Raw genomic sequence first — 13,170 nt, 5'->3', positions numbered from 1 at the left:
TGGTCCATATTGACATGATGGCATCACACAGTTGCTGCAAATTTGTCGGATGTGCATCCATGATGTGAATCTACCCTTCCCCCACATACCAAAGGTGCTCTATTGGATTGAGATCTGGTGACTGTGGAGGCCATTGGAGTACAGCGATCTCATTTTCGCCCCCCTGAAGACGTTATTCTAACGAAACGTACGTCGGAGGCAGTGCAAGGTCACGCAGCACATCCGGTCGTTCTGGCTAACAGCGCGAGTGTGTGGAACGCACACCATCTGTAGTGGATAGCGTGGATACCTTCGGTATTGCAGCTTGCTTGAGATTAACGCCAGCAGCCCCAATGCCAGGAGAAAGGCACTTTTTCAAGTATGGAGCCATTTGGCTGTATATTATCCCCTTCCCGCCGAGCGTACGCAGATGTGCGTACTCGGCTTCCGGGGGGTATACCGGGATGATGCCTGCACCCGCAGGCATCATCCCGGTACCGTTTTTACAGCGGGCGATTGGCTATCTAGCCATAACAACCGAAGCAGCTAAAAGCCGCTCAGCTGTTATGCCGGAGGAGTGGGAGGGAACGTCCCCCCTCCCGCGCTGTTACCGGTGCTCCCGTTCACTCGGGAGCACCGATGCACTGTCTGATGCCTCTGGGTGCTGGGGAGGAACTGGAAAGAAGCCGTAATCGGCTTCGTTCCAGCCTCCTAATAGTAAACAATGGTGCCAATGGCGCCGGTTTTAAAAAAATATACAGTATTCAGAATCGCCGTTTTCGGCGATCTGAATACTTTGAAGTGTAAAGGAGGGATTGGGGGTCTTTTAGACCCCCGATCCCTCCATAAAGAGTACCTGTTACCACCTATTACTGTCACAAGGGATGTTTATATTCCTTGTGACAGCAATAAAAGTGATCAAATTTAAAAAAAAAACAAAAAAACTATTTATTCATTTTAAAATAAATAAAATAATTTAAAAAAAAAATTTTTTTAAAGAGCCCGCCGTCCCCGCGAGCTTGCGAAGCAAAGAAAACGCATACGGAAGTCGCGCCCACATATATAAACTGTGTTCAAATCACACATGTGAGGTATCACCGTGATCGTCAGAGCGAGATCAATAATTCTAGCACTAGAGCTCCTCTGTAACACTAACCTGGTAACCGTAAAAATGTTTTAAAGCGTCGCCTATTGAGATTTTTAGGTATCGTACTTTGTCGTCATTCCACGAGTGCGTGCAATTATAAAGTGTGACATGTTTGGTATAGATTTACTCAGCGTAAGATTATCTTTCACATTATGCAAAAAATTGGGCTAATTTTACTTTTTAGTTTTTTTTTAATTCATGAAAGTATCCCTTTTCCCCAAAAGTTGCGTTTAAAACACCACTGCGCAAATACTGTGTGACATAAAATATTGCAACAATCACCGTTTTATTCTCTATATTATTAAATACAGCACTGCAACTATTTTTTGTCTTTTATATCTGCCTAGAAACCAGAACTAAAATAGAATTGTAGCTAGACTATGCACATTTACTGTACATACTTTTATAAAGCAGTACTTTGAAGCTGATCTTTAGCTACAAAAGGTGCCCATTTGGACTTTATCAACTTCCTTAAAGTGGTTGTAAACCCTAGCAAAACCCACCCCCCCCCAAAAAAAAACTGCAAGACAAAGGCATAAGGAGCTAGTATGCATAGGATACTAGCTCATTGTGTATTACTTACCTTAGATCGGAGCCCCCGCATCGGTCCTCGTTCACTGCTCTGGCCGGTGATATCTCTCCTGGAGTTACTTCCGGGTATTACGGTCTGTGGCAATGTGATTGGCCAGAGCCACGATAATGTCACTCCCACACATGCGCGTGGGAGCCGCCGATAACGGCACAGTCTAACTGAAGCAACGGCACGGACGTGCCCTTGCTTTAGTGCGCATGTTCCGATGACATTAGTACATGCAAATACAGGGATATCCTCGGTAGCTACAGGTAAGCTTTATTATAGGGCTTACCTGTAGCAAAAAGTGTGTTGTAAAGGGTTTACAATCACTTTAAGGCTGGGTTCACACTATTGGCAATTGGATGCAGGGTTCTCTGCATTCAAATCGCATAGCAGGTGATTGTGACCGGCTCTCTAGGGAGCCGGTTCACACATTTCCGGAGCGGCTCCGATGCGAATTGCACAGTCCTGCGAGTCTTTTGGTCAGTTTCAGGTCCAAATTCAGACAACAATTTGGGCTGAAATCGGACCTGAACTAGTGAGTAGAGACACACTGGACCCCTGCCAGGAGCCGCTATGTGCTCTAGTGTGAATCCAGCCTTATTGTTAGATCCGAAGCATTTACCTCATACAATACTGGAAGTATAGCACTTTGAAGAGGACCTGGTTTCAATGAGCAGATTCCTTGTCTTGCTGTTCCCTTTCTCCATTCATAGAAGCTGTACTATAGCTTTTATGAATAAAAGGCAATCTATGAATGTAGGGCGGGCAGATGAAGGAAAGGTTCTCCTACTCCTCCTTTCACCTGCACTGTCTCCTGTGTTGATTTAAAAAAAAATGCTTTGGCTAAACTTAGGCTTAAATACAAATGCAAGCTGACCTTAGAAGCAGTAAATAAAGTTTACAGCAAAAACACTTTCGCTTTCAGAAATGAATTGGCAGCATGCCAGCTTCTAATATCAGATTTAAATACAGAAACCATAGTGCTGGTTGTCGACATGAACTTTGAGAATGAATTGCACTGTTGTGCTTTCAGCTACAGAGAGAGCTTCTTCCTGATACTTTATGATGAAGTTCCAGGCATATCTTTACTTTTGTAATACTCTTGTATTTCCATGGACACACTCCTAAACCTTGTGGACATTCATCCCAGAAGATGAAGCTGGTATGGCTGCAAAGGGTGGGCCAACTCAATATTGAGCTCTACAGACTAAAATGTCATTAAATTTCATGTGCGTGTAAATGCAGGCATCCCAATACTTTTGGTAATATAGTGTATATACTGTATTGGGATGACTGCCTTTACACGCATATGAACTTTAATTGCATCCCAGCCTTAGTCTGTAGGGTTCAATATTGAGTTGCCCCACTCTTTGCAGCTATAAGACCCCTTTTACACCGAGCCACCCCGGGCATCAGCGGGAAAGCCGCGCTATTTTTAGCGTCGCTTTACTGTCTTTTTAGCTGTGTTATTCGGCCACTAGCGGCACTATAGCAGCGCTGCTCCATTGATTTCAATGGGGAGGAGCAGTGAGTTCACCGCTCCAAAGAAGCTGCTGTCAGGACTTTTTCTGATGCCCTGCCAACGCACAATACCAGTGTTTCAGAGCGCTTTGCAGGTGCTATTTTTAACGCTATAGCGCCTCAGTGTGAAAGAGATCTAACAGCTTCAACTCTTTGGAAAGCTGTCCACAAGGTTTATGAGTGTGTCTATGGGAATGTTTGACCATTCTTCTAGAAGTGCATTTGTGAGGTCAGGCACTGATGTTGGACAAGAAGGCCTGGCTTGCAATTTCCGCTCTAATTTATCCCAAAGGTGTTCTATCGGATTGGAGTCCAGACTCTGTTCAGGCCAGTCAAGTTCCTCTGCCCCAAACGCATTCATCCATGTTTTTATGGACCTTGCTTTATGCAGTGGTCCAAATCATTTGGAGGAGGGGGGATTATGGAGTGGGGTTGTTTCTCAGTGGTTGGGCTTGGCCCCTTATGCCACGTACACAGGAGTGGATTTTCCATCAGAAAAAACGTGGATGTTTTTTCCATCGGAATTCCACTCAAGCTTGGCTTGCATACACACGGACACACAAAAGTTCTCGGAACTTTCGACCACCAAGAACGCTGTGACACTACAACGAGCCGAGAAAATTAAGTTCAATGCTTCCGAGAATGTGTCAAATTGTTTCCGAGCATGCGTAAGAATTTTGCACGTCCGAATTTGTACAGACGATCGAAATTTCCTATCAGAACTTTTTCCGACCTGCTCTAACTCTTTTGCTGGCTGGCATTCTGCCAACAAAAGTCCGATGGAGCATACACGGAATTTCTGACCAAAAGCTCACATCCGACTTTTGCTGTCAGAATTTCTGATCGTGTGTATGGGGCTTAAGTTCCAGTTAAGGGATCTCTTAAGGCAGGGGTCTCAGACTGGCGGTCCTCCAGCTGTGGCAAAACTACAAGTCCCATCATGACTCTGCCTATGGGAGTTATGCTTGTAACTGTCATCTTTGCAGTGCCTCATAGGACTTATACTTTTGCAACAGCTGGAGGGCCACCAGTTTGAAACCCCTGTGTTAAGACATCAGCATACCAAGATATTTTGGGCACTTGCATGCTCCCAACTTTGTGGGAACAGTTTGGGGATGGCCCCATTCTGTTACAACGTGACTGCATACCAGTGAAGAAAGCAAGGACCATAAAGACATGGATGAGCAAGTTTGCCCATTTGTGAGTGACCATGCTAAAAAAGATGCCATACCCCAGGACAGGAAAGGAGAGAAGAATGATTAAAAGACTGGAATAAATGCTGAATTTGGGAAATATTGCATGCTGTGTTGTAGTATTCTGCAACTGTGTACAAGCTAAACTCACCATACACATTGCAGCATATCCAGTGTGGTGGACAGGAGTATGAATGTATACACTATACACTGCATAATCTTGACTACTGTTGTGTCATATGTTGCACACTCCTGAACACTACACCCAGTATCCTGGGTTTATACATTACATAATTCTGACCACTACACTATTTATATTGGGCTGTATGATACATAACCCTGATCACTGCATTCCATATACAGTGGTTTAGATAGTGGTTTATTCCTGACCTCTATATGCTGTACAGTATGTCACACTCTCCTGGCTGCTGCCCTTCCACTATACAGAGTCATTAGGATTATGTAACATATAGTCCAGCATACAGAGTGCAGGCCTCAGGGGTATGGGACATATGACAGTAAGACATATGTAATATACAAGGTGTGACAATTGAATTTCCAGAATGGACTGTAAAAATAAAAATGTGCAGGAGAATTATCGTGGTGGAGAATCCACTTTTTAGGCTAAAGTCCTGGTCTCTTCCTCTGAACAGATTACCGTAACCTTTTCAGAATTTCCAAGTAACAATGTTGGTTGACCGTTGAGCCATGTTTTATGAACTCGTAGTGAACTGTTCCCTTGTGATAAATAAAACACACCAGCATGAGTGTACGAGAGTTTGCGCTCTGTTCATATTTGCACCAATCTTATGCATTTCGGCTCACCGCTACTTGTGTCATTGTGGACATCTTCCTGCCCCTCCTATCGCTTATGCCATTCAAAAACACTTGATTTCTTCATGGAGTGTTCACCATAACTTGTTGTAGCAGAGCTAAAGTTTCACTTTCACTTTTGTCACCCTTCACTCAAAATTTGATGTTAACCACTTCCGGACCGCCAACCGTTGTTGTACGTCGGTACTTTGAAGATGAATATCATTGTTATGGCTACCATAACCCCGGTATCCTCTTCTTTAGTGGGCGTTCTGCTTCAAGAAAAAAGTGGTCTCTGTTGCGAATTCGCAGCGAGATCACTTTTATCAGCGGCGGGAGAGGGCCCCCCATCCTCCGCCACTTACTGGAGCCGTCGTTAGCGGCGGAGGTGATTGGATCCTCTCTCTAGCCTAACATGGAGACGAGTGAGGGGAAGATGGCCCCCACCCATCTCCATATCATTGCAGGGTGGAAGCAACGTCAAAACATCACTTCCGCCTTTAGCTCTTAAAGGGCCATTTTTTTTTTTTTTTTTAAATGACAATTTTTTTTTATTGCATTTTAGTGTAAATATGAGATTTGAGGTCTTTTTGACCCCAGATCTCATATTTAAGAGGTCCTGTCATGCTTTTTTTTCTATTTTTTTCTCTATTACAAGGGATGTTTACATCCCTTGTAATAGGAATAAAAGTGACACAATTTTTTTTAGGAATAAAAGTGACACAATTTTTTTTTTAAAAGTGCCCCGTCCTGTTGAGCTGGCGTGCAGAAACAAACCCATACGTGAGTAATGCCCGCATATATAATGATTGCGGTGCAAAGTCCTTTTCTAGCAAAAAAAAAAGTTTTTAACTTGTAATTAAATCTCAGAAAGAGGCTCGACCCTTAAGTGGTTAATCCATTGCTCCAGATTCCTGTCACTCACCCCCCCCCCCCCCCCCCAAAAGTGCAATGAACATATGTGTTATTTCTTCTACTACTCTGTAAAGCCTGAGACAACTGGTCTGTGACTCAGGCAAGTGCTAGTTAGAACATGTCAGAACAGATTTGAGTGTGAATGGCTGTGTGACGCACAACCATAGTGCTATGCGTCGGGCATTTCGGAAATTAAATGGTCTCGTATAGCACTTTATACAGAGTATGACAGTCAGTGGTACACATCCTACATAGTATGTTACTCATCCTCTGCATAACCACATATTTCTTTATATAAAACAAGCACTGTGTAATGAAATAGAAGTATATTTTTTATATTATATTTTGGCACCTTCTCTAAATAGGAAACACAGATAATCCACCGTATTTGTTTATCAGTTGGGAACAGATTTATTTATTTTTATGCTCACGTTGTGTTTACATTTGTAGTAGATGCAGTGCAATCCTGGTTTATGTTGGGGCCCATCTAAGTGTAGCTTTACTTCTGACAATACATAACACCATTGGTTAAAAATAAAACATATTTTATTGAATATTAATACAATTCGTGTGTGATATTAAGGCAGCCAGTTTTGTAAACTAATATTAATAAATGTTCAATAAATCTCTTCTGAGACCAATGACATGCAAGTTTAATCCATCGGTTTGAAATTTCTAGTCTATTGCTTTAAATGGTAGCCAATATTCTTGTGTTCTAGTCAAAGAAGTCATCAAAATCATCCGCATCAACGTTCTGGGTTTGTGGTCTCAACATGGCTTCAATATCTGAGCTGCTGTCTTCAGATTCACCCCAAAATGCTATAAAAGTAAACAGAAAGAAATTAAATTAACACATTCATTCAGTTCTACCAAAAATCATGCACGCTGTCTCTCCCCTTGGTTCCCCATCATCCACTGAAAAGATAGCAGGCCAACTCTCCTCCTATGATCCCCACCCTTCCACTCTCGTTCTAAGCTCTGTTCTCCATATGTCATCCCCCTAAACCCACCTGATCCAACATAAATTTGGACTACCTCCCCCATCATTTCTTTGTTTCTAACTGCTGAGGCACATTACTGTATAACAGGCGCGGACTGGTCAAATGGCATATTGGGCATTTCCCGGTGGTGGGCTGGACCTGCATGTCCTAACAAGAGCTGGCTAATGCAGGGGTCCCCAACCACCAGGCCGCTGACCGGTACCAGTCCATGGTCTGTTGATGACCAGGGCCACAATAAGCAGTGGCCATGGTCTGGGCAGGGCTAACACAGACCGTGGTTACCACTCCCCTCCCTCTATGAGACCATGCCTGTGTCTCCTCTTCTGGTTCTCCCACCCCACCAACTATGCCATCTTTCAGCAGAGCAGGGGGCGGGAGGAGCTAGAGATCTGCACAGAGTGGGTCTAATCATCCTCTTGTTAATATGATCCAGATCTACAGCTCCTCCCGTGCCCTGCTCTGCTGATAGGATGACATCATTGGCAGGGTAGGAAACCCTGGAGAGGACACACAGGCTGAATCCTGCCAAAGGTAGGACTGTGCAGGGGAGAAGAAGAGTAAAAGGGAGCACTGTGATTAGAGAGAAAAGGGGAGTGGGGACATGGCTACAAGGGGTGCTGTGATTGCTGGGGACACTGTCATTTAAAGGGGCATGGTAATCATTACACATCTTTACACTCCAGAGGACTGAATCCGTGAATACCCTGTCACCAACCGCCCCCAGGAACGCTCCCCCCCATTCCCTGAAAAAAATCGGCTGCTTAATCTAAAATGTCTGGGCCCATTTTTTGTCTGAGTTTAAACCTGCCGATAACTGGCTTCTCTAAAAGGGACATGGGCACTAATTATCAATACAGACCAAACAGTGCCCATCATTGCTGCCAATGTGTGCTCACCAGTGCTGTCAATAAGTGCCCATCAAAGTCACCTATCAGTGCCACCTACCAGTGCCCATCAGTGCCGTCTATCAGTGCACCCTCATCAGTGCCCATCAGTGAAGGAGAAAAATTATGAAAAAGATCAAAATTTACAGTCTTCATTCGTTTATTTAGCAAAAAGTTAAAAAACTCAGTGGTGATTAAATACCACCGAAGGAAAGTTCGATTTGTGTGAAAAAAAAAATAACAATTATTGTTTGGGTACAGTGCTGCATGACCGCGCAATTGTCATTTAAAGTGTGACTGAAAGCTGAAAATTGGCCTGGTCAGAAAGAGGGTAAAGGTGGCAAGTAGGCAAGTGGTTAATGCGCAATTGCCATGTCTATTATTCTTTACTGTAACCTTCCAGTTTAATATTTGCCAACTATTTACCCTTCCCATTAAACATGCATGCAACCTTTACAGTACACCCAATGAATAAACACCAAACATTTACTGTATAATAACTCTTATTACTATACAGAACATTAAAACTTGTGAACCTGTTCCATTCACTGTATATCAACAATTTACCTTGCCATTCCCCTTCATACCTGGATTACCACCCAATTCCCCATCCACTAGCATACATCCTAAATATCCCACACCATGCTTTCTTGGCTCACAGATACCCACAAAAAATTCACAAAGCGCAAACCGCACTCAACAAAATATATATTTTATCTGTGACAAGTGTATTCAAATAGCCATCTGTCATCTGAATCTCTTCTCTCCCCTCTGGGTCAACAGACACCAGATTACGTTAATCATCCAGATTCTTCATTCTTTCTTGTGCCTAAAATGTGCCCCCTTTTGCCAGCCGGTGTAGAAGCTGAGATTTTCACTCTGTGTGCGCACTTACTAGCTAGGCTTCTAACTAAATACATCCAAATGTTTTTGGTTTTGGGGATTATAGGCTTACAGAAGCTGCCTGGTGTCAAATTTGTGCAGGAAAATGTTTCTTCTTACAATAAACAATGTATCTCAATTATCTTTAATCCACATAAATTCATTAACATGCTTATTGTTAAGGACTCACATTTCATATACAGTTGTGCTCATAAGTTTACATACCCTGACAGAATTTATAATTTCTTGGCCATTTTTCAGAGAATATGAATAACACAAAAACTTTTCTTTCATTCATGGTTAGTGTTTGGCTGAAGCCATTTATTATCAAATCAACTGCGTTTTACTCTTTTTAAATCACCCAAATGACCCTGATGAAAAGTTTACATATCCTGGAATGTTTGGCCTTGGTACAGACACAGAAGGTGGCACACACTGGTTAAAATGGCAATTGAAGGTTAATTTCCCACATTTGAGGCTTTTAAATCACAATTAGTGTCTGTGTATAAATAGTCAATGAGTTTGTTTGCTCTCACATGGATGCACCAAGCAGGCTAGACACTGAGTCATGAGGTGGTAGAAAAGAACAGTCAGAAGACCTGCGTAACAAGGTAATGAAACTTTACAAAGATGGAAAAGGATATCAAATATATCCAAAGCCTTGAATATGCCAGTCAGTACTGTTTAATCACTTACATGTATGTACACTTTTCATCAGGGTCATTTGGGTAGTTTCTGTTGTCATTATGATTTAAAAAGAGTAAACAGTTGATTGCTAATAAATGGCTAATAAATGGCCTCAGGCAAACACTAACAATGAGTGAAATAAATGTTTTTGTGTTAGCATTCACATTCTGTGAAAAATGGTCAAGAAATCATAAATTCTGACAGGGTATGTAAACTTATGAGCACAACTGTAACAATAAAATTAAAGCATATACAAAGTTTAATTGGTGCTTTTAATAAACTATTTGTTTTTACATTAGAAAGTAATATATTGCCTTTTCAATGTATTTGGCCTGGTTCACAAGGGTGTACAACAGTGTACACCTGTGCAAGGGCCGTGTTTGCCTGTATGGGGATGCATGGGTGTTCCCTTTTATGTCAACTGGGATGCAGCAGTGGGTACATGGCGCTGACCGCACACTATCTGCATTTATGTCTGTGCACCTGCACCCGCATGGATGTCAAATTGGGAGCAGCAGCTGCTATGTTCCAAGTGACAGGAATGGGACTGCCTGCACAGCACACAAACACAGCCCTCGCATGTACGTTGTAGTACGCCCATGCGAATGAGGCCATATGTGATATAAATGCAAAAGAAAGGGAGGCAAGTATAATTTAAAGCCCAGCTGAACCTAGTTTAAATCAGCTAGTCACATTCCAGGTATATCAAAGCAAAAGATATTCATTTTATTTATATATCAGTCACAACCCAAGTAGGAAAGCCTGTCCCCTGCCAGCATGCTGTTGAAAAAGACCCTTGCGCTCTGTATGCAAGAAGCGGTCTCTCTGCAGAGGCCAGACACGCCCCTTGCTGAGTCAGAGTTAAACCTTTCCAATCAGAAGGGAGCATGAGATTTGCCGATTGGAGAGCTATAGCCCTGACTCAGCAAGGGGTGAGATGGACCCCTGCAGATAGACTGCTACTGTAAGACTTTGCACACCTTTTGTATTCATGCACTGGGAAATTATTTAGCTCATTTACACTAAAAGTTTAATTTACCCCCCCTTCATGACCAGGCCATTTTTTGCGATATGCCACTGCGTTATTTTTAACTGACAATTGTGCGGTCACGTGAAGCTGTACCCAAATAAAATTGGTGATTTTTTTCCCCACACATAGAGCTTTCTTTTGGTGGTATATGATCACCTCTGCGTTTTTTATTTTTTGTTTTTCAGAAAAGAGCGACAATGGCAATTTTGAAAAAAATAATTTTTTTTACTTTCTGCTAAAAAACACATATACAATAAAAATAATTTGACTTACCGTAAAATCCATTTCTCTGAGTTCATTGACAGACGCAGCACTTCCTTATTTAGAACTATATTGTTATACCGCCCCCTAAAGGAGCAGTACACTAGGCGGAAAAGAGACTTGGATATGCCTATGGGCAGTCCTAGGTGGTATACACCCCCATCTAAAACTATAGGCCTTCAGTTTTGTAACAAGCAGTGTCAGAAAGATTAAAACTACATGGGTGCTGTGTCTGTCAATGAACTCAGCAATGAATTTTACGGTAAGTCAAAAATCCCATTTTGTCTTTAGTTTATTGACAGAAACAGCGCTTCCTTATTCAGAACCAGAGGGACGTCCCAAAGCAGTGCCAAACATGAGGGGTGGGCAGCCAACAAATAACAGGGCCAACGAGATTACCAGAGCTCAGCAAGAACAACTGGAGCCCAACCTGAACAGCAAGAAACACCCTCAAGAGGGATAGACCCCCTAGACCACAGCCTGCAGAACCTAGCGGCCAAATGAGGCATCCGCAGATGCTAGCACATGCACTTTATAAAATTTTGTGAAAGTGTGCACCGATGACCAGGTGGCCGCCTTGCAAACTTGCATCACTGACACCTGATGATGGAAGGCCCAGGAAGCACTCAGCGCCTGAGTAGAGTGCGCCTTTACCAGGAAGGGTGGAACCCGACCCCTGATAGAACAGGCCTGAGTCACCGTCTGTCTGCTCCATCTAGAAATGGTCGCAGAGGAAGCCCCTTCTTTGGCCCGTCCGTGATCACGCACAGGGAGTCTGACCTCCGAAAAGAACTCATACACCCTGATCACCTGAACCACATCCACGGCGTGCAAGGCAAATTCCCTCGGATGTTGTGGCCTGGGACACAGGGAAGGCAACACAATGTCCTCATTCAAATGGAAATCAGAAACTTTGGAAGGAACGAAGGACAAGGATGAAGAACCACCTTGTCTTTGTGAATCACCAGGTAAGGCGTACAACAGGATAATGCTGCCAGTTCTGACACCCTGCGACCGCCACCCTGTGACAGCCGCCAAGAAGGCCACCTTCTGTGACAGAGTGAGCGGGGGGAATTTCTTGAATATTCTCAAAAGGAGGCTTCTCTAGAACCGAAAGCACTAGATTCAAGTCTCACGGTGGCAAAGGGGATTGCAGCGGTGGATGTCAAACCCCCTGCATGAAGGCACACACCAGGGAATGCGAAAGCCAGGGTACGTGGAAAGAAAACCACCAAAGTCAACACCTTGCCCTTGATAGTACTCAAGGCCAAATTCTTTTCAACGCCCCATAGAAGAATTGTCAAAATCCGAGCCACCGAAAAGGAACATGGGTGAGCACCCATGACTCACACCATGAAATGTACGCTTTCCACATCCGATGATATATCTTCATGAAAGTAGATTTCCTAGCTGAGTAGTGTCTGAATCACCAACGCAGGTAAGCCTCTATCCTTCAGCACCTGGCTTTCAACAGACAGGCCATTAAAGCCAGCGATGGTAAAGCAGGGTGGAAGATCGGCCCTTGGGATAGCAGATCCTCTCTGAGAGGCAACCGCCAGGGGGTGTTTGCGACCAGGCGCACCAGGTCGGCGTACCAGGACCAACGAGGCCAGTCCAGGGCCACTAGAATGACCGGAATTCTTTCGGCCTTGATCCTAGATAACAGCCACGGCAGAAGCTTGAGAAGAGGGAAGGCATAGATCAGACCATACTGGACCCATGGGCCCACAAGAGGATCCGTGGCATCCGCCAGAGAATCCTGAGTACTGGCCAAAAACCTCTGGACCTTTCTGTTGATCCAGTATGCCAACAGATCTACCTCTGGAGTGCTCCAGCGCAGGCATATCTGTTTGAAATACATCCTGATGAAGGGACCACTCCCCTTGGTTCAACACCTGTCAACTGAGGTAATTTGCCTGCCAGTTGACCACTCCTGGAATGTGGATGGCGAGCTCTGCCTACTGGAGAATGCCGGCTACTTCCAGGCCTGCTAACACACTCCTTGTTCCTCCCTGGTGGTTGACATAGACCACCATCGTGGCATTGTCCGACTGAATCCATACGGGGAGCCCCTGAAGTCGATCCGTCCAATGATCCAGACAAAGTCTGATCGCCCGGAGTTCCAGCGTCCAGCGACCCTGAACAGAGCTCAGGCCCAGGACTCCTCCCTACCCAGACAGACTGGCATTGGTGGGGACCACCGTCCAGTACAGAGAGAGAAAGGATTTTCCCTGCCGAAGAGCCAGGGAAGGAAGCCACCAGATCAGGGACCCCTTGGTT

At 44.0% G+C, this 13,170-nt stretch overlaps 1 protein-coding gene across 2 annotated transcripts in view; it reads right to left on the bottom strand.

The window, feature by feature from the left end:
* Positions 1–6,673: 6,673 nt before the first annotated feature.
* KIZ (kizuna centrosomal protein) overlaps positions 6,674–13,170 on the bottom strand; it is a 286,874-nt gene continuing 280,377 nt past the window's right edge. For both annotated transcript variants that reach the window (XM_077486023.1, XM_077486024.1), the window contains one exon: positions 6,674–6,964. In XM_077486023.1, coding sequence (XP_077342149.1) covers positions 6,861–6,964 — 104 coding nt within the window. In that variant the 3' untranslated portion in view covers positions 6,674–6,860. The remainder of the gene's footprint in view (positions 6,965–13,170) is intronic.

This window comes from Lithobates pipiens, unplaced genomic scaffold, assembly GCF_037356315.1.
Source record: "Lithobates pipiens isolate NorthernLeopardFrog02 unplaced genomic scaffold, aLitPip1_a1.2 Scaffold_18, whole genome shotgun sequence".
In the NCBI taxonomy this organism is placed as follows: domain Eukaryota; kingdom Metazoa; phylum Chordata; class Amphibia; order Anura; family Ranidae; genus Lithobates; species Lithobates pipiens.
Note: the sequence above shows the minus strand (reverse complement) of the source record. Positions and strands in the feature narration are given on the sequence as shown.